Source organism: Drosophila grimshawi, unplaced genomic scaffold, assembly GCF_018153295.1.
Source record: "Drosophila grimshawi isolate 15287-2541.00 unplaced genomic scaffold, ASM1815329v1 contig_848, whole genome shotgun sequence".
Classification (NCBI taxonomy): Eukaryota; Metazoa; Arthropoda; class Insecta; order Diptera; family Drosophilidae; genus Drosophila; species Drosophila grimshawi.
In genome coordinates, this window is record NW_025063692.1 from 11,883,550 (window position 1) to 11,906,202 (window position 22,653).

Consider the following 22,653-nt stretch of genomic DNA (forward strand, 5'->3'; position numbering starts at 1 on the left):
TTTTTGGCCTTGCCCTCTCGAATTTTGGGTATTTAGTTTGCTTTCTCGGTGCTGCTTCAGTTAGCAGCTGCTTTTGTTTGCAAGCCAAGAAAACCGCCAAGTGGACAGACGCTTAATCGACTTTGCCAACATTAAATGCGTGTGGTTACTCAGTGTACCACACTACCCAAGCCATGCCCAACACCCTCCCACCACTCTTCTACCCAGCCATTCTATTTCCCATTGCCCCCCCTCAAAACTCTCCCCGCATGAAAATGGCGTGAAAAACTGTTTGCCAGCAGCAGAACTAAATTTCTCCTCGCCCTCTGCTCAGTTGCTTGCTTGCTTGCTTGCTGTATTATTTATGCCCATAAAAATATTATTGCCATTTTTTCGCATTTGGATTTTTGTAGACGTCATTTCCCCCCTTGAACCAAAAACCCCACACCACCCCACCTCCCACTGAACGTCTTGTCAAATGTCAGGCGTGAAGTGTTTGTTGATGCGCTCCTCGTGCGATGATGAGGGCGAATGCCGGGCTACGGCTACGGTTATGGCTAAGGAAACGCCGGATATGCTGAGTAATTGGACCCATATGCTCAACCCCCCAGCCCCCATCTCTTCCCCCCCAACCTACATCCGACTATTGTATGCATAGTGTGGGGTGTCTGTGTGTCTGTGTGTGTGTAGTTCTGCTTGTGGGTTTCGGTGGTTGCGGCTTTGTGGCGACATACACACACACACACATAGATGTATATATATATATATATACCACTGGTTTATCCACTTGCATACTCTATGTGGTAGTGCAGATTAGGCACCTTGTGTCCCACATAGGCTAACCAATTTTGAGCAAAAGAAATAAAGTGAGCTTCGCTAAGAAAACCAATTGAAATTTGTGTTCTGAGTTTATGTGTACTCTTTGTTAAACTGAGGTTAAAAGTACTTAGCCACAAAGTGCATACTAGAAGAGGGTCTAATTGAATTAATTAAATATAATCAAAATGCAATAATGCATTATGAAAGCAAGGAATAATTTAAATGAAAAATAAATGAATAATAAATCCATGCCGACAGAGTCTGTTGCACAGCAAATGGGTTTATATAGGTGTGCTAGTTGGATTATGTGTTGGCAATCGAAACCCGCACCCATTTTTGATTGGTTGACTCGATTATTATTATACCAGAAGTGAATCATATTCATATTCATTTGTGAGCCAACCACCAACTAGCAAATACCAAATGCAAATTGCAAAATTGCAAAAATTACGATTCGCTTTATGTGATGTGATTCCTCGGAATCGGGTCTCAATTATTGCCCATTGGCTGATAGTAATAAATTTTTGGTTTTAGCCACGCAATGCCCATTTAAGTGACTGCACAGCAGTTACCCCCTTTTGCACCCTTCCTCCTTCCTCCTCCCACCACATCTGGTTTGCCAGCAATCAGTGGCAACAACTGGGGACCGACCCAGAGCTCGCAAATAAAGTGGCGATTGGATATTACAACTTTCCGGTCAATGCATTTCTGCAAAGTTCACAACAACTACAACAACTTACCACCCCCCCTCCCCCATACCTTTCATAACCTCTGCCGCGGATTCTTTGCCGCCTTCCCCACTTTTGGGCTGCCTCAACTTCTGCTCCCGCAAGCAGAACAATTTCCAATGTGCGCTCAACTGTAGTGGCAAACAAAGGGGTGGCGGAGGGGAGCTGTGCACTGGTAGGCGTTGAGTGTCGTGTATAGTGTAGTCAAACAGGAAGTGCCACACACACACACACACACACACACACAGACACACACAAATAGAGAGTTACATGCATTTGGCAACATGTGTACAATTGCGAGTATTTAAAACTGAACGCCAGCCTCGGCCAGCGGTCACAAATGAATTTATTTCTTTTACAGTTTGACCCCAATGATCCCGTTTCCTCTTCATCAGCGTAGTAAAACACCCCTTCGTTTCCAAACATTTTCTACTCTGTTTTAAAACCAGTGTATTTGACACATCTGTTTTTTCTTTTATTTTATACAATTAATTGCAGTTCGCATGTAAAACCAATTTCTTATTAATCTATGTCGACGAGGGAGTTTTCGCTTTGGCAGTCGGTCACAATTGTCGAAGTCTGTTAGCACTTTCAGTTTAGAGCAGGGTATGGCACAGTCGTTGAATTGGTAACTGCAACATTTGAGTTGTTTTATTTTGTAATTTTCATTTTGGTTGCAATGTTTGCCGCAATACAAACAATTTATGTGGCATGCCAGGGCTGTCGCCCGCACCCAATAAAAAATGGACTCGTTCCGAAGATGCGTCGACATGTATCGTCTGTCGTTTTGTCCTTCAGTCTGTCTGGTTGAGCAACCCCCACAAAATGGAGTCGCACTTGATAGGCCGTTGTTGGCTGGTTTTCTTTTACTGCTCTTGCGACATTGAAATTTATCGACTTTTGTGCCCGAGGCGCAGGTGGTGCGCATCAGTTCAAGTGGTGCCATGAGGATCCTCATCCTTCTCCTGATCTCTGAAGCTAACTCTGACTCTGACTCTGACTCTGACTGTGACTTTTCCTAGCACGCGCACAGGATTTACGCCACATTTCACTGTCTGCTTTAAAAAAAGACAACAACAACAACAGCAACAACTCACACGCACACACAATGCCAAAAATATTTAATTAAAATTTATGGAGCAACCCCTGGGTGCAGCCACCCAAAAAGCCGACCCACCTGACGTTGCTCGACAATCCGACAGACCGACAGTCAACAGCAGTCAGCAGTGAGCAGCCAGCAGCCAGCAGCCAGCAGCCATCAGCAGTCAGCCAAATGCCAAACGATGACACCCTTCAACATTGCGAGCCAACTCTCAAACTCCCAAATCTACACCCTGGACTCGAACCGTAACGCTGACTTTTGTGCCCACCCCTTACACCTTCACACCCCCTTACAGCCGCCCCCAACGCCACGCTATGCACCACTTGAAAGCTTATGCTCCCAAATGTCTCATTGACGGCCATTTTTAATGGCCTGCACTTGAAGTACAACAACAAATTACATAAAAAAAACAAACAAACAAACAGAAAACAACCATAAATGGGCATTGGCGTTGCGTGCTCAACTGGTACATACCCTGTAAACTGCCAAAGATATTTTGAGAAAGCTGCTGTCAACAGTTCCCTTATATCACAAATCTAATGTGGAATCATACAAAATACTGACTAATCGGTTGCTTCTCATTTATAAATGTATCTCACCAAGTTTGCCAGCTATAACCACTATGAGTCTATAGATCCTTGAGATTATATGGGAGCGCATAAGTGAAAGAACGCTTCTACTGTTTTGAAGTCTCCAGTTTTTTAGATTTTCATTACGAAATTATTATATTACTTGCTAAGCAACTTTAATTTGCTCACATGTTTACTGAACGTCCATTAGATATGCGTATCACACTCCTTATGCAACGGCGCATGTTTATAGGGTATTTTTGTAGAATATAACAAAAATATTCTGCACATTCCAAGCCATGCAATGCACATGCGAGCCATTAAAAAGTTGCAATGTTGTATAAACTGGCGAAAAGATGTAGGGGGTAGTGAGTAGAGAGAGAGAGAGACCGAGTGAGAGAGAGCGTGTGTGTGTGTGAGAGAGAGAGAGAGAGAGTGTGCTTGGCTACCTTGTTTCCATTTGCAGCTGGATAAGTTGAGTAAACATTTCATAAAGCAATTGACGTCGGAAATTTACCTGTAATCGCACCACATAGCAAACAAATCAATTGAGCATTAAAGGGCACGTGATTAAGCAGTGCCCCATGCCATCCCCTCATCCCCTCATCCCCTCGCATCACCAGCCCCATAATCCTCCCCAGGTACAGTTAACACCCAACCATGGACGTGTTGATGCCAACTGTTGTTTCTCTGGTGCTGGTGCTGGTGTTGGCGCTGGTGCTAGGCGCCATTGTTGTTGATAATTGAAAGTGCCTGCCTGCCGTTCGCTCAGTTAATCAATCAGTCAAACAATCGATCAATCAAGCAGTCAATCAAACTAACGCCAAAGTGGGCCGACAACAATGGGTGTTAACTGTGTCTGTGTGTGTGTGTGTGTGTTTGTGTGTGTGTTTGTGTGTGTATTTTGATTGCTGCTAATTGCAATTAGTGCCTGAGAATTTGACAGCCATTGACAACAAGAACACCAACAACAACAACTACAAAAACAGCAACAGTAACAACAATTATAACCAGGCGGGGTCAACCCGCTCAGCGGGCCAAGTATCGAAGTACTTTTTTGCTTTTTTAGCGTAATAACTAACGAACTAACTTGCCTAAGGTTCCTCGTTGCTGATTAATTAAGCGTTTTGTAGTATTTATCAGCTGATAGGATGCAATTGATAGTTAAATTGGGAAATTAATTAAAGCTATACTTGTGGGGAACTCGAGAGCGTATTAGATGATTCATCTGGCGTTGGCAGATGAACAAAGAAAATCAAAAACTTGCGAATATTGTATTGAAACATGAATGGTTAAACATTCGATTGACTGGCAGAGCTGAAGGACTGACTCTATTGTAAGAAGCTAAGCTGTGAAACAAAAGCGATATTCTTCAATTCCAATTCAACTGTCAATGCAGCGCTCGCTTACACACACACACACATGTGTAAGCTGGTGTCAGTTTGCTGCAATCAGCGCAATATGCCACAAAATAAAATGCCAAAGAGAGAGAGGGAGAGGGATGGAGACAGGCAAAAGGAAAACCGTGTGGTTGGCATAGCCAGTTTTCATTTCCTGGCACCGAAGACCTGGCCAAAAGCAAACTGTGTCAAAGCGCTGTGCCATGTGGCAACATGTGGCCACAGAGCCTCTTGCCACAAAGACAGACAGAGATAAAGAGAGACAGAGATAAAGAGAGAGAGAGAGAGAGAGAGAAGAGTCGTTGCAACGTTTGCATTTTGTGTGTCTTTTGTCTGATGCCGGAGATCCTATCTTGGGCGCGTTGCCAAAGTGCCTGCGGTTATGCGCCAGTGTTGTTTTGGCTTTGCCATCAAGGCTGCAACTAACTGAAGGATGCTGTGGGTGAGGGAGGGTGTTATAGGGGAAGTGTGGCTACTTTCAGTATGCAACTGAAACGAGCCGCATTAACGCCGTCTTTAAAATTTATGATATTTACTCGAGCAGACAGTGAGAGGCCAACGAGTTGGGCATTTTATTTAGCTGCAGGTGCCCCTGTAGCGGCCATGTGGGTGGTGCTGGTGTTCTGATGGTGTGTAAGTGTGTAAGTGTGTAGGGGGTGTGGACACGTGTCGGCTGGTTGTTGTTGGTGCAGCTGCACCTCCAAGGCTGCCTGCTTTGGTTATGCATTTTTTATGGCCGCACACCAAAGCCAACAACTTGGCAATCACAGCAATGGCAGCAGCAGCATTAGCAGCAGCAGTAGCAACAGCAGCAGCAGCATTAGCAGCAGCAGTAGCAACAGCAGCTGCTTATTATTAGCCCGGCCAATAAGTGGGTATTGGCATAGCCATGATTGGAGAAAGCGCTCGATGTGTTTGTTTTTCTTTTACTTTCTAATCCAAAAATTGAGCCATTTTTCTCACAGTGATTTTCAGAATTCGAAAAGAAAAACTGCTGCTAATCTCCAATTGGTGTCTGTGGGCTTCTAAATAAAAATACAATTTATACAAGCTATTAAAAAAGAATATTTTGATAATAATTATTTACACTGAAATTTATTTACTTGATCTACTTATGAAGATACATTTTTTAACGATTATTAAAAGTGTATCAATATTGATTTGGTTAGTTTTTATTGTTGAATCTGAGCTTGTCGAATTGTCTTCAGCTTAAGGTAAATGTTCTCTTCGGAATACATTTAAGACTTATTTGTGTTAGATTTCTCTTGAATTGGAAAATATAGAATAAAATCTAATAAAACAAGTACAATATGAGGCTAGAGCTAATTAAATGTTTATCACTAGTGTTAACTATCTGTCTCTCTTTCTCTCTAGATATACTGATGACTGAGTAAAGTTTATTCACTAATAAATGAGGAACTATGAGTCTAAGATAGGGTATTTGATGTCTCTATCATCTATATTGCTGCCTTGCGCTTAGAATATGTCTCCTTTTGGTCACTTTAAGAAACTATTATCTTCATTATCTTATATCTTCTCGCTCAGCTTATCTCTCAAATCAGCATAGTAGTCTTCTCGCTCGCTCTATCTCTTCTTTTCTCTTTCACTCCTTTGCTTCGTTCGCTGTTTATTTGTGTGCTCAGGAACTGTTGCATTGGTAATGTGGCGCTCAACGATTGTAGACTGGCTTCCACTGCCAGGACAGATATTATGCACACTAACCAACTGCCTTCATTCACTTTAAATTGGCCTTTCAATTTCAAAAGCAATGTCCCAAGGCATCGCAACACACTTGCCCCCACATTTGCCGCAGCTGCCACAGATGCAAAAGTGTAGAAAACTTTTGCCGATAGTTGGAAACCACTCACAGTGTCTTGTGCTTCTTATATTGAAGTCAGTGCCGCGCTGCCCGTTCACCTGTCAACACCTGAGCTCCTGTTTGTTGCTCCTGTTTGCTTCTTTACTCCTTTCGCGTTTATTTTTTGTAATTTTCTTAAGTGTTTGTTCACCCTGCGAGACGTTCTCTCTCTCTCGAAAAAAAAAGAGAAAATTATTAGCAGCATGTTCTGTCGTCGCTGCTGGATTGATTTTACCGCTGGCGAGGATTATGTGGTGTGCTCAGGTCCTTGTGCCTGGCGCTATCACGCCACCTGTGCCGCGCTCCCACGGGAACTGGCTCGTGAATTACGGCCAACAACAACCAACAATCTTGGCAACTTCAATTCGAGCCCCGGCTTGGTCTCCGGCTCCGGTGTGGAATGGTATTGCCACAATTGTCGTCAACTTTATCGCCTGCAATTGTACTTTGAGGTAGCTGGCTTTAAGTCTAACTAGCGAAACCCTGTCATTTCCTTCATCACTCGTCCTTCCACTCAATTGCCATGCAACGGTGGCCCTCAAAATATTGATAGATGTATGTAGAATGTAGAATTTGTTTGCATTTGTATAACTGACTACTGATTAGATAGTCCATCATCATCATCATCATCATCATCATCATCATCATCATCATCATCATCATCATCATCATCATCATCATCATCATCATCATCATCATGCATCAGTACAGCAGATTATCATAATTTTTAGGAGGTCCTCTCCATGTTGCTAGTTGCTTGTTGCTTGTTCAACTCTTTCAACATCCTTTTGGCTTTAATTTCACAGTTGCCATCCACTTAACGTTAATTGCAAATCTCGTGACTTTTTGTTGCTGTTATTGTTGCTGTGTATTGTACACATTGGGGAATTCTCTTACCAACCTGGTCGCTCGACTGGTGCACTTGACGAGAAAAGATTCTCGAGGCGTCTCCAAAGGCGGCGTCGCCATTTTTAATTGTAACTGTAATTTAGCCATTGTGTTCTTCTCAGCACTTTTTGATGACGCAGCCAGTGCTGCTCCTGAGTGTATGCAATGCTTTCCACTCTCTCGCTAGATGTGGCGGTGTCGGTGTCGGTGTCGGTGTAGAAAGGGGCACAGCTGTGGTCTTGACGCATTTGCATGTGTCGTATTCATTCTTCTTCATCCACTTCTTGTTTCTTGTTGCCTCTTGCTCAACTTGAAAATGTTTATTTTTAGCATACAAATTGCGTGAAGGCTCTCACATCATTTTATTTGTTTTGTATTTTGTATTTACATATCTCTATTTCACTCTAGTTCTAACACACACTCTCTCTGTCTCTCTGTTTTTTTGCTTGCAGATTGCCATCTGTGATGATTACAGCCTGCCTGTAGACTTTGTTAAGAAACGACCGTCCAGTTTCGATCCCTGCCTGGCCGAGGCAATACCAACAAATCCGGAGCATTGGATAGCGCCCAGTCCACAAACTGAATTTGTAAGTACAACTAACAACATAACTATTAACCATGCTTTATGTGATAGCACCGGTCTTAGCAAAGTGCTTAACTTAAAAGCACATCACGAACCGGTTCGTGAACCGCATTCAAAGTGCCATCAGTGACATCAGACAGCATTCAACAAAATCATCATCCGCATAACCCTTAAAAACATAACCAAATTAAGCCTTTAGTGTACTCTAAATGAATCTGTCTCTCAACTTCCTTTTGAGCATTTTGCATGTTCGCAGCTTGCACGATTAAAGCCTGAAGTGCATGCACCGTGAATATCAACCCAATAGCCTTAACAGACAGTCGAATGGTGGTCGAATGGGTGGGTGGGTGTTGAAGTGGAGGGGCCGTAGGATTGTGGCTGGATTTTGTATTGGTAGAAAGCAATTAACTGCCCTTGGGCAGCTAATTGATAAACTGCACGCACCGGCAACGGCAACGGCAACGGCAACGGCAACGGCAACGGCAACGGCAATGGCAACGACAATGACGATAAGGACAACCGACGACCGACGAGACCAATGAACGATGACCGACGACCGACGACCGACGACGTCAGTCGCATCAGCAATGCGCTTAATGAAAACCATTGAATAGCATTTTCCCATTTTTTCCCCCATTTTCGCCCGCATTATTGCCAGCCTTTTGATTATTTAACCGGGGCCAAACAAAGCGCCGCTCAAACAATGCAAAACTCTATTGGCTAAATATTGCAAAAAAAAAAAACAAAAAAAAACAGATGAGAAGAGAATACCCAACCCAGAACCCATCGGCAATCTGCGTTGCCCAGCGGGTGGTCAGCCATAAAAAAAAGCCTGAAAGCGCCACAGATACTAAGCGTTATGGAGAAAGAAAAAAAAACAGAAAATACGAGAGCAGCAAGTGCGGAGCCTGCAGCAAATGTTGCCACAAATCAAATGGCGATGCTTCATCTCTTCCCTCCAACTACTCTCCTCGCTCCTTCGCTCGCTCGCTCACCATGCCTCCGACGAAAATCTCGGCGCGTTATCTCGAGAGTCTCCGTAGAAAAAAGATAAACTTTTTTTTTTTTGCTGTTTTGGGTCGGAGTTCGGAATTTCAGTTTTTATGGCCCCATACGAAATATATATTTTAGTCCGTGTATTGTTTTGTGTTCGCATTGTTGCTGTCCTTTTGCATATTGGTCGTAAAGTGAAAGCGAAAGCGAAAGCGCCACATGGAGGCGCATAAAAAATGCCTGCCTGCCACTTGAATTTCTTTTTATTGAAATTTGTTTAGCCGCAAGCAGCCCCAATGAATATCCACAATGTGTGAGTGTGAGTGTGAGTACGAGTGTGAGTGTGAGTGTTTGTGTGTTTGTGAGTGTGCTTGTGTGTGTTGTGAATGTTGCTCGAAATTGCGCCGTAAATGTTTTCATTGATGTGAGCAGATTTCCGAACTGAAATATTGGCAATATTGACTAATACTATTTGCTGATGGCCAACAGTTAAGATGATTGTGCATAAAACTATCTAGCTATGGGCTGTGAGCTGATCATTTCCCAATTTCTCAATGTGTCACAAACTGAAACGTTGCACTGGCTCCTTGCTCACTCGCTGATTCCTTTGTTGCCTGGCACTGGCTGCCTACTTGTCTGCTCTCAAAATTGGCCTAGTTGTGACAAAGTTATGGATTCGAATGGATTATTTTGAAATCTAAAAGCTTTTCATGTTCAAATTTTTGACAGAGATGCATTTGAATCCATCCACTTTAGTTGTGGAGCTAATCCAAGCAGTTTGCCACAAAGTTTGTTACTGCTTTAGATATAAAATGTGTTTACACGTATAAATTGTTGTGTATTAAAATATTTACATCTACTTCTGTTTTGAAATTAAATTTATTATTTATTTTTACCACAAATATTGTAATCGCTAGTTTTGGGTAAATATACAAATTCCACTTTAGCCAATCAGCTTTGTACTTCCCAATAACAAGTTTTTTGAGCGCACAAATCTCAGCTTAAGGTTGTTGTTTTTTTTTTTATTTGGCCAACCTCGCCCACTGTGTGCGCCTCCCGATTTTAGTAGCCTTCTTCCCCTGCTGCACCCCCTCCTCGTTCGCTTAAGCTGCCAATAGCCCAAAGCGTCAACGTTTAGGGCCTCTTCAGCTTCAGCTTCAGCTTCAGCTTCAGCTTTAGCTTTAGTATTCCGCATGTCCTGTTCCCCAGCCTGCTCGCCTGCCCATCTCCGCAAGTCAATCTGACCTCCTGCCCATCTCCGCATGTGAATCTGGCCTCCTGCCCATCTCCGCATGTGAATCTGCTCTCTAAACTCCCATTCACTCTCTCCCTCTCTCTCTCCACATCTCTTTTTATCTCTCCACGTGCGATGTGCTTTTTTTCTGTTCTTTTTTTTTGTTTTTAGCTTCACAGTTATTAATGTAATTTTATCTTATGACTTTTGTTTTGCGTAAACAGCCGCGACGCGTGTCCACATATAAAAGCTGCAGGCTATGCATACGTGTCTGTGTGTGTGTGTATGGGTGTGTGTGAGATATTGTGTGTGTGTGTGCGTGTGTGTGTGTGTGTGCCATATAAATGCTGTCTGTGCTGTTGTTCTTTTTTCATTCTTGTGGCAACGGCTCATGTTTTAATGGGAAATGCGCGCGACATTTTTCGATATGAAAACGAACACAACACTCTACACCCCCAACCATCCCCCCACCCGCCTCCTTACTCGCCCCGCAACCTCCTCACTCGTCTGGTGCTGCACTTGGTGAAGTGCACTTGGTGAGAGTTGCGTTGTCGCCAGTTTAGCGACGCTGCTGCTGCTGCTGCTGCTGTTGCTGTTCAGCTCTTGTTGTGTATTACTCTCCGCGGAGTAATATCAGCGATAACTCAGCAGCATCAGTACAAAAGCCACATGTGTGTTGTGTGTGTGTGTGTGTGTGTGTGTGTGTGTGTGTGTATTGTGTGTGCTTTGCCTTTTTGTTTATTTCAATAACTGGGCTGTGGCTGTTTATGCTATTGTTGTTGCTCTTCTGACTTACAACAGTCGACAACTAACAGAACATCACACATTACTCATACGCCGCTTTGTGCAGCTTGCAAACTTAGGAAAATGACAAAATAAAACAAAACAAAAGAAACAGCAATCGAATTGTGAATACTCTTCTTGATAACAAAATTAGAAACGTGCAAACATTTCGAATCCAGAATTGAATAATTAACATTTCAATTTGTTAATAAAGAAAAATTCCATGTTTTTATTCTAGAAACTAATTTCAATGACTATACAAATAAGTTATGTATGTATAGGCAAAAGTGGTAATAAGTTGAAGAAAATCCGCTTTATTTCCTAAAAAAACATTAAATATTCTTCATTTTATATCGTTTTATATTTATATTTGTGGTATCAGTGCATTATTTAGTGCTTGTCACTTTTATGCTTAAACTTGAAGGAATTTACAATACAATCATTCATTCATTTGCATAGCTTCATCCCGAATCCCTTTTACTCCCAGTCCGTTGTCAGGGTTCACATTTCAGCTAAACTTTGAATAGTTGCGCTTCTTGTGGGACTATGCGGATTCAGTTTGTTTCTTTTGTGTTGTTTTGCAACACTGAAGTTATGATACCCAACGGCAAGCATATTAAAACACTCGTCACACGCACTTGGCAGACATGAAGAATCAGACAAATAGAGAGAGAGAGAGAGAGACTGACAGAGAGAGAGAGAGAGAGAGAAAGAGGAAAAAGACAAGGAATGAGTGGGAATCATTGCATGTTGGAAAAGCATAAAACAGACCACGTTTGGATAGGACTCTAACAAAAAAAAAAGAAAGAAAAAGAAAATAGAAAAAAGAAAAAAGAGAAAAGATAAAACGGCAAAGCAAGCGAACTAGTTAGTTTTCCGCGCTGCTCACGACTCATTTCCACAACCAACATCATCATCGCTATCATCATTATAATCATGCAACATTATCGTCATCATCATCTGGAAATGTTTTCATTAACGTGCGCATAAAAATCACGTTGCTCTGGCAACAACAACAACAATCACATCGAACGATAGACATTCGTCTAACCATTTTGATTGTAGCATGTCTGTCTGCCTGAGCCACCCATTTACCCACACTCCACACAAATTTCCACTTTCCCCACATTGATTGGAAGACACATTTTGTGGGGTAGGCGTGGGGCGGCTCCCAATCGAGTCGTGTATGAAATCCCTGTATGCCGATAATCAAGGGCAAATATTTAAAGAACAATATGTGTCTGTGTGCACAACATGTGAGTAAGATTTCAATTCAACGACGACAAGACTCCCCAGATGCCCAGATGCCCAGATGCCCAGACCAAACTAGAGATGACAGCGTGCTGAATATATCACAATAAATGTAAACGTAAATCAATTACTGAATCCTAATAATCTGCCTATTTATGCAAATATTATTTAAAAGGGAGCAGCAACAATTTGGCAATATTTACTTGGAGTTAGACTTTGTAGATGGCTTTTGAGAGCTCAGCTTTGATAAAAAAAAAGTCAATTTCAACTTATGGTAATTGATTGGGGAAAGTAACAAGATAAACAATATTTTTTAAGATAAGACATCAAATATTAGTCATCAAAAAAGATCCACAATCTGCTGATTTGTTTAATGTTCCATTTGACCATCTCTAAATGCAAAACAGTTGCACACCACCAAGATCCACCCCCTTTATTAATGTGCCACTTATTGAATGTGTGTGTGTGTGTATGTGTGTGTGTGTGTGTGTGTGCCTTTATTTGCTTGCATTAGAATTGCTATATGGTCTATTGTCTTGAATTTATGAGAGTCAGCAGTTGAGTTAGCAGCAAACCCGGGCAACCTGAGCAACCTGCATAAATTCAAACAATGCCACTGCTGGGAAGAGCAACTGCAACTGACTTCACTTTAATGTGTTCTTTATTTTGTATTGTATTAGTTTCCAGTTTCCAATTTCCCATTTCCAACTCATTAAAAGCACGGCCAAACAACTCGGTGCTGAGACAAAGAAATTGTTATTTAATTCAAAACGAGTTTTGTACTTATTTAGAAGTTTTTCACTAACAATACGGTACTTTACTGAGCTTAACTCAAGCTTTTTTCTCTCAGTGTGTTTTGTAAATTTCTATTCATCGATGAGCAGCAGTCGACGTTTAATTTATGAGTTTCAATTAAAAATTCCTTTCAATTGCAAGTCCGGCAAACAATGGCGAGCATTGCTTAGTGTAACAATCCCCAACCAGCAATCCCCAACCACCAGTCCCCAGCCCCTACTCCCACTTCGACTTCCCCTTGGCTGGCCCTTGTTGCTGTTGCTGTTGTTGTTGTTGTTGTTGTTGTTTTGGCATCAAATTTCGCATACAATATGCCCCTCCTAGAGTCATCCCTCTTTTCCCCTTCCACTCGTTAGATGTAACGCAAATTTATGTTTAACAATAATGCGCATATTTACGACCCCCTTTCCCCTCTTCAGTACCCCTCTACACCCAATACAATATAAACAGCCTGGTCTGTTGCTGCTGTTGCTGTTGCTGCTGCTGTTGCTTATAATGTGTGCACATTAGGGACACGTTAATGTCATTTGTTGTTGTTGCTCTTGTTGTTGCTGTGTTGTTGCTGTGTTGTGCGACCTGCTGTTGCAGTTTTGTTTTGTGCAGCTATTTGTCATCGTCTGCCGGACGCTGTCCTATCTAGAAGAACACTCAACCAGAAGATGGACAGCTTAGCTGCACTTAACTAAGCTGCGAGATGGAAGACAGAGGGTTGAGCACAACTCAACGATGAAACATGTTTCCTGTGCCTTGTCAGATTGATAGATGGACAGAAAAATTGATAGTTAGTGAATATTGATGAAGCTCTTACATTGTGCATGGCTCTGTGGCTCTCTGTGTGTGGCTCTGTTTGTGTGTTCGTGTGTGAAAAGCAAGCCAAAATTGAAATGTCCACAACCGATAAAGGCTTTTAATGAAACGTTCAATTCTAGTAACAAACAGACGAGAAGTTAGTGCCGCAGGTTGTTGAACCTGAATGTGGCTTAATGAGTTCCCACTCGAAGTTTGGTCTATCTGCTTGATAATCTTATGACTAATCGCTTCATAACACTTTCACAGCCATTTGGAAATTCAAAAAGTAATTCATATTTTTAGAATAAAATGGGAAATTACAATTTTAAAAAAAAACGTAAAAAAAGCTGCGGTCATTTTATGTTTGTGAAACTAATTAATGGACCTTTACTCGGGCTCTTCCTGTGTGTGAGTGTTTTATTTTTGGTTTGTGGTTGAGGAAAACCTAAAAGCGCCTAATGAGTTGGCACCGTCACTCACACACACACACATACACACACACACACACATTGTGTCGCTCACAGTGACAGTCAGCATTTTGCGACCACATGACGCACGCACAATTTTCAATTAAATGCTTAGACAAATTGAAATTGCAATGCAAATCGAATTAGTCGCAGCAACATTGCACGATTGCCAATTGCGGCACACCGAATTTCGAAATACCCTTGCAGATAACAACACACGTAACTCTTGAGTTACTATCTTGGTTTCATCTTCCCACAATTATTTCCAACTTAAAGTAAGAGTGTGAATATATCGAGAAATTAACAATTTTTTTTCTTTCTTATCTATATTCATGCTGTAAGATATTTTATACGATTTGTACATGAATCAAAAACATATTTTGTGAATTTTACAAGCCAATCAGGCTTGTGTTTTAATATATTGATTCTGTATTCTTTTTGGGGAGATCTCAAATGCGTTTCACACTGAACGACAAAAGTATATTACCCGCTGAAAGTGTAATACAAACTTGTTATCTCATTCGTTTGGCTTTTCCCTTCTTTTTTTGTTTGCCATTCACAGCTGCCATTTAACGAAGCCCAACAAGCGTCACAGCAACAGCAGCAACAACAGCAGCAGCAATCGACAGCAGCAGCGCCGCCGCCACCCGCCCCTTTGTCGACATTGCCCAGTCAACCAGCAAGTGCAGCAGTAGCAGCAGCAGCAGCAGCTATTTTGGGCAGCAACAATAATAACAACAATAACGGCAACGGTAACAACAACAACTGCAACAACAGCCAACATCAACAGCAGCAGCTGCACGCGCACAACAACAACACATTGCCAGCGGGGCCACAGCAACAGCCGCAGCAACAGCAACGCGCGACATTGCAACATCCACCGCTGCCCAACAGCAACATCAAGCAGGCATCCGTCAAGCTCATCGAAGGTTACTCCGATCCCAAGGATACGCGTCATCAGGCCAAGAAGGTCTATCACAAGAAGGTCAAGCGACGCTCAGCGCCAACACACAAACAGCGACAGCAGCAACAGCAACAGCAACACCAGCAACCGCGACAACATCAACAGTTACAAACGTTGCCAACACCACGCGGACATCAGCAGCAGCTGCAGCAACAACAGCAGCAGCAGCAGCAGCATCAGTTGCAACATCGCCACTCCACATATAATAACAATAACGTTAACCACAAAAGAGACAAGCGCAACAGCAGCCATTACAATTCAGGTGAGACTAACAACAACAACAACAACAGCAGTTGGCAGCATGTTGCCTGATTTTAGGGGGATGATAACACTGAAGCCAGCCAAACTAGCCGCACAACTCGAATTATAAAAGCTGCAAATTATGAAGTTCAAAAGCATTGCATACTTATACCCAAAAAGATAGTTTATGCAATTAAAAGTCTGAAAACTAAATACAATTATTATGTGCTTGGCAATTTGTCAGCTTTCTAGCTGCATAAAAAGTATTATGTAATAACAATACAACAACTTGCTGCAACTCTGGTTGGTAATAGTTATAAATAGAGGCAAAGACCATAATCATGGCCAGGTGGCGCATTAAAAATCACAGTTTCGTAAGAGCAACTTTCGCAGCAACTCTTCGCAGCTATTCAATCAGAGTGCGAATTCGTTTTTGACTACTGAATGAGAGTCAGGGGGTTGGTAGGTGGTAGGTGGGGGTTGTGCATAAACATTGTGAATCAGTGGCAATTAGACGCACTTGGCGCACAACTCCAACTCCGAGTCGAACTGCGGCTGCTGGGATCAGCCAGGCGTTAAATGGCAACTGGCAGCCATTGGACTGGGTCTCAACTCTAGAGAGAGAGAGAGAGAGAGAAGTGTAATGTAAGAGGAGGAGGCACATCTGCCGGGCAGCCAAGCGCCTAATAGACTGCGACAGAGACTCGCCACAATATATTCCAAAGGATAACAGCTGCGATGCCTCCTAACTAACAAATAGACTGTCTGTCCATTGGCTTACTTATCTCGCAACCCGCAACCCGCCACCCGCATCCCCCCAACTTGCAACTTGCAACTCGCGATTTAATTAACTTCTGCTTCGGGGCAATGTAAAATTACCGTCAACTACTGACAGCAGTTGCAGTTCGTTGCGGAATACTTAGTATCAAGCCCTTTCTTCTAATTCCTTCGTAATTAGAAGCAAAAAGTACGAGTCTTCTATGAAGTTAAATAGTTGTTGACAGTTTGGACAGCAATTTCACATTGTACATCGTCCCTAGTCAGCGATCTTGGACAGCATTGTATTTTTAGTGTAATAACTTATCTAATTACTTTAACATTTGCTGCCAACCAATAGTATTATGCAAAGGTTCAACAGCAATTAAAGAAAGCTGCAAGATTGATATCTATTTAGAGAGTAATATTTACGGATCGGTCCCCAGCCAAACTTAACACCAAATATAATTGTTGAAAATGTTGAAAGTATAAGTTTGTATTTGGTTAAATTTCTCTTTATTTTTTAAAATAATTTTTAATAGTTAAAGAGTCGCTAAATATAAATATGAACTTACAATTACAGATTCATCGGCGCCCAAATCCTCTGACGAGGAGGCAGATATTGACGAGGAAGTAGAGCGTGCGCCACCACCACCACCACACCCAACAATAGCAACAGCTGGAACTGTAGCAGGAGGTGTAGTTGGAGCTGGAGCGGCGCCTGGTGGTTTACTCAACTCACCGGATAGCATAACGGATGATCTGGTGCGACCGCTTCCACCGCAACTGCAGCGTAGTCCACGCAAATTAACCGTTGCACCATCTGAGTACAGCAAGAGGCAGCCATCGCCATACTACTACTCGGATCTACTCAAGAGTCGCGACAAGCCAGACGACAAGGATAAGGAGCAGGATAAAGATAAGGATAAGGACAAGGACAAACAAACGCTCGATCGTGAAACGAAACAAAAGTGCCGCCAATCGACGGCCAGTGAGCCACCCCAGCAGACACAACCCCATCTGGGTGGGGGGTATCGGAAGAGCAGCAGCTTGGATGCGCCACAGCGCGATCAGGAGGAGGATAACAACGTCGATGAGTTGGCACTTATTGCACTACCACTCAACGACGGCGATCCACTTGACGGCGAGCCACTCGATGACCTAGAGGAGGCCTGTCTAACCGAACAGTCCACCCCAAAGCGTTATAGCTTCACTGAGGAGGGTGTGCGCATCATTCGGTGCGAGACACCGAGCACGAGCACATCCGAGGAGTCCGATTGCAGCGAGTGCCTCAAGCGACGCGAGTGGCATGCTCGTGCCTTGGCTTTAGTCCGTAAAACGTGCAACGTTCAGCCAAGACAACATTTGCCCAATAGCAGTGGGGAACTGCAGCTGCAACTGCAACACTGTGACGCCGGTGAAGGTGAACTGCTCAAGTGTTGTCCACCTCCATTGGGTTTGGGTACTGGAAACGAATTCGGTGCCTGCGATTTTGGCGGGTCGATGCCGCCGCACCGACTGCTGGGCCCAGCAGCCGTGTGCGGAGCCTGCATACCAGCAGCGCCCAGCAGTCAACTGAATCTGGGCCATGATGATAATGAGCTTGACGAGATTGAGGAATATTTTCGGCCACGCAGCATTTTCTATGTGCATCCGCATGGCGTCCACGAGTGCGTCGAATGTGCGCCACCTAACCAAGCAAAGACAAAGACAAAGACACAGTTGCTAGAGACGAGAGCCGGAGAAGTCGTCGAGCAGCAGGAGCATCCGCTGAAAGAAGAGTTAGTCCAGCAGGAGGAAGAGGAGGAGGAGGAGGAGGAAGAGGGAGAGGGAGAGCAACTGGGGGACTCGGATTCCGACAACATGGCCAGTCGACGTCGTCAGATCTATGAGACGGCCTTTGATTGCAAGATTGCCAAATCGGATGATGATCTCGATGAGGTCGATCGCATAACCAATCATTGCGTGTTGCTGCAACTGAGCAGCAATGGCAACGATCTGTTGCTGCCACCGCCGCCGCCACCGCCGCCGTCCAGTAAATCGCGACTTGAATGCAAGCGCGCCAAGAATAGCAAGAATCAAGCACTGCAGGAGCAACTGTTGCAGCAACCAAAGCAACAACAGCTGCAGCTGCAGCAGCAGCAACAGCAACAATCACCCGATGGTCCTGGTCAGGTTGTGCTGCAGGTTCAAGCGGAGCTTAGTCAGCTGCAGATCAGTCAAACAGATCAGCAGAATCAGAACCAGAATTCAACTCAACAACAACAGCAGCAGCATCAGCAGCAGCAGCAGCAGCAACAGTTGCCCGCACGCGGTTACACCCCTTCGCCACCCTCCACCGCACCGCTACCGATCAAATTTCCGGGTAAACATGAACGCTACATGAACAGCATTAAAAGTGCACCAAATTTGCCGGCGGCACAACCGTCGCATCCGCGTTTGCGCGACTTGCGTTTGCCGCTGCAGCAATCGTCGCTACGGCAGCAGCAACAATTGCAGCTGTGCGCCAGCAGCAATGACAACAGTCTCACCGACAGCGCCTACGTTAATCCGCCCTCAACCAATTCCAATTCAGCAGCAGCGTCCGTTTCCGCTTCTGTCTCAGCCTCGGCCTCAGCCTCGGCATCCGGATCAGCAGCAGTGGCAGCAGCAACTGTTGTTGTTGCACGTCGACCACGAAGCTTTGTCTTGGAATCGGGTCGCGTTTTGGAGCTGCGTCGCAGCGCTCAACCGCATCAGCACCAGCAGCGACATCATCATCACAGCAGCCGACACACGCACTCACAGCATCAACAGCATCAACAACAACAGCAGCATCAGCAGCAGCAACAACAACAACTGCAGCCGGGCGCAAGGCGGCACAATTACAGCTCCACAGAGAGCATTGCGACCTCGTCGAGTGGCGGCAGCATGGAATCGCTGCGATCCAGCACCAGTGAGGGCAATCGCAGCACCTCCAGCTCCGAGTCGCGACACTCCAGCTCACTGAGCTCCCACAGCTCCGAGAGTAACAGCAACAACAGTGGCAGTGGCAGTGGCAGTGTCAGCTCTAGTGTTGCCTATCCGCTACGTGCACCCGTTTTGCTGCACTCCAAGTTGCACATCCTAAGCCCCATATCGGACAAGTCCTCGCAGGAGCCGGCCTCAGCCAGCGCCAGTTCCGAGCAGTCACAGCAACCGGCAGCAGCAGCCAATTCAGCATTAACAGCAAACCCAGCGGCAGGCTCACAGGAGCAGGCAGCGGATGCAGCACTAGCTGCCACTGTTACGGCTGCTCCCGTGCAGCTGCTGATCAAGTCACGCGGAAGTCAACGGACTGCTGCTGCACCCAACAAAGCACTGCTTCATTTGGCCGACGAGCTGCTCGGCTCGGATAGCGGTATTTCGTTGCATTCACGCGAGGATGGGAAAGTGCCGCATTTGGCGTTGCAACGTTTAACGTTGCCCAAGCTGCAGCTGCAGGGTGGCGGCAGTACCGCAGATACATCGTCATCGGGTGCAGCTGGCGGTGCAGCCGGCGCGGCATCCTCATCGTCGGCTCTGCCGCAGGAGTTGCGCGATTTGCCGTTTGATATGCCAAAGTTACGACGCCGCAAGACGTTGCAACAGGAGGCATCCGCCTGTACATCGGGTAGTGCCACCTCCGTTGATCTCGGCGACTTGCCATTCGACATGCCCAAGTTGCGGCGGCGCTTGCGTGCCAATCAGGCGGAGATTAACAATCTAATGATGCACAGCACCGAGTCTAGCGGTATTTCACAAGCATCCTCGAGCCATTCCATGCGCGACGAGCAAAAGCTGGCCAGCAAACTGGGTAAGTTGCTTACCAACCAAATACTTATTCAAATTAAATAACTACTCGAAGTAATTACAGTTAAGTAATTACATTACTTACTAACAATACTGTAAATATCGTCTTTTCTACAGCATTTATATAATTAATAATAACAATTTAATTTTCTTATTGCAGACACTGCGCTTTTCCGCCAGAATCTGACACTGAATCTCAACGAGCCTCGTCAGGTGAGCAAACAGTTTGGCAGCCTCGATCTGCGCGGTCTGAGCAGCCACAAGGAGCTTAATATGAATCTGGGCCAGGGCTACGTCACAGCGGTCGATCTCATCGATGTGACCATACCACTAGAGCGACAGGGGTGAGTAGTACATATTCTGACACCCGCCTTGTTTTCTCTCTCTTTAACATGTTTTCTCTCTATTTAATACTCCGTAGCTGGTACCACGGCGCCATCACACGCATTGAGGCGGAGACAACGCTGCGTCCTCTGTCGGAGGGATCATTTCTAGTGCGCAATTGCGAGTCCACCAAACAGGATTACTCCCTATCGCTGAAGTATGACACGATATATTCTATTCTTATCTTATCTATATACTAAGTCTTCTATTCCTCTCTTTCCTATTCAGGGGTGCTAAGGGATTTATGCACATGAGGATTCAGCGCAACGAGGCCGGCCAATATATCTTAGGTCAATTTAGCCGACCTTTCGAGACGGTGCCCGATATGATCCGACACTTCTGCCTGAATCGGTTGCCGGTGCGTGGAGCGGAGCACATGTGCCTAATCGAACCGGTTATCGCACAGCTGCTGTAAACTGAGCGCTGTTAACTAGCAGAGCCGTTAGCTGTTAACTGTTAACCGTTAACTGCGATTGCAGTACAGAATTCCACATACATATTGATAGCATATAGAAGCAAAGATGAGTAATTCTCTAAGTGGTATATACATATATACATCTTTATACTATATAAAATATATACATACATATATATTATATATTATATATGGTAAATGTATGCACTAGTTATATGCTCTAATCTTAACTATCCAATTGTTTCTACTCACCATCAAAAACTTTGGTTATACTCGTAACATTTCCATTTCATTCACATACAGAATGATAAACAAAAATTGATCGATACAAAATGGGTATAAAGGAACACGAACTATGTAGCTTAGAGTTAAAAAAAGAAACAGTAAAAGTACGTAGCACTTTCAGACAATACGAGAACAAAACGCAAAACGCATTAATCCAAATGGAATATTTATACACTATATACATACCATAACTCTCTAGATCTTCACTCTATTCTAGATAGAATGAGCACTTGACACAGTTGCTAGGCGTAGTTGTTCACAACATACACGAAGTTTACAAGTACTTTTTTTTTGTAAACATGTTTACACGACACGTAATTCACGATTTAACACAAAACCAAACAAAACTAAAAAGAAAACGAAAACGAAATGCAACTGGAACACACACAGACACACACTTCTCTATTCGTATCTAACGATATCACGCGTATATTAAATACTTACAAAGTCTAAGAATACTACGTAGCAAAGACACAAAAACAAACAGATCACATACTCCTTAAGCCCCGTTCATACTGCACGATAAATGGGAAACATATGTTTACATTTGCGCTATATATAGTCTGTTTTTTTTTTATCGGGGCAGCAAACTCTATAAAAAAAAATTTGTTATTTAATTTTTATGTTTCAAACTTATATATATATATATATATTTATTATATATATATATCGATCAGAGTTATCGATAACTAGATATATCTTACATAGTATGTGGTGAACGTCTTTTTTTTTCCTAGTTTAAGGCCAGGCATGCAGAAAGTAGAACGCTCAAAGCGCTTTTTTAATAGATATGAGTGGATTTCGATCCGATGTCGATGTCGATATCGATATCGATATCAATGTCGATATCATATGGCAAGGATATAGCAACGCATATGAAAAAATGTCGGTTTTAAGTGTTAGCTTCTAATGTGTAGAATGCGAACGATAAGTACGGGCTAACTAAAAAAAATTATATATATTCTTACTATATATATATACATATATATATATATATATATATATTATATACATTATACATTATACACAATATTAAGCAGTCAATGGTTTTTTGGTTCCAGAGCAAAAAAAGAAAAGAAGAAAAACAACAAGAATAGAAAACAAGATAAAAGCAAGTATTTTGTTCAGTTGAAGGTGAGATCTGACAGCATTATCTATGTGCAATATACGACTTTACATATACACATATATGTATATGTTATCATTTAGCATCTATGATTTGTAAATGCAATTATGTTTTATGTGTGCCAAAGTATATAAGTATTATTATTATTATTATTATTATTATTATTGTAATTATTATTATTATTATCTAGTACTTTATGTTATTTGTTGAATAATTTCTAATATTTATATAAATATGTTTTAAGTCTGGCAACGCTGTGCAATAAGCAGACCTTTTTACTTTACTGCTTTCTTTCAAGTGTTCTGTTTCCCCCATTTAGCTTTTAGTTATGCAACACTGTCTAGAGTTAAAAGATATATATATAGAGAGAAAGCGGGAACACATCGAGTGCATACATACATACATATATATGTATATACATATATATATATATAT

The 22,653-nt window shown here is 43.2% G+C and overlaps 1 protein-coding gene across 2 annotated transcripts in view; it reads left to right on the plus strand.

Moving 5' to 3' along the window:
* LOC6565972 (homeobox protein prospero) overlaps nucleotides 1-21,689 on the plus strand; it is a 60,057-nt gene extending 38,368 nt beyond the window's left edge. The window contains exons 1-7 of one of the 2 annotated variants that reach the window (XM_001992549.3): nucleotides 6,650-6,907; nucleotides 7,796-7,930; nucleotides 14,801-15,464; nucleotides 16,782-20,012; nucleotides 20,169-20,352; nucleotides 20,430-20,549; nucleotides 20,621-21,689. In XM_001992549.3, coding sequence (XP_001992585.1) covers nucleotides 6,659-6,907; nucleotides 7,796-7,930; nucleotides 14,801-15,464; nucleotides 16,782-20,012; nucleotides 20,169-20,352; nucleotides 20,430-20,549; nucleotides 20,621-20,807 — 4,770 coding nt within the window. In that variant the 5' untranslated portion in view covers nucleotides 6,650-6,658 and the 3' untranslated portion in view covers nucleotides 20,808-21,689. Of the gene's footprint in view, nucleotides 1-6,649; nucleotides 6,908-7,795; nucleotides 7,931-14,800; nucleotides 15,465-16,781; nucleotides 20,013-20,168; nucleotides 20,353-20,429; nucleotides 20,550-20,620 lie in introns of those variants that run through there. The other variant, XM_032739069.1, reaches the window with a different exon arrangement.
* Nucleotides 21,690-22,653: the final 964 nt, after the last annotated feature.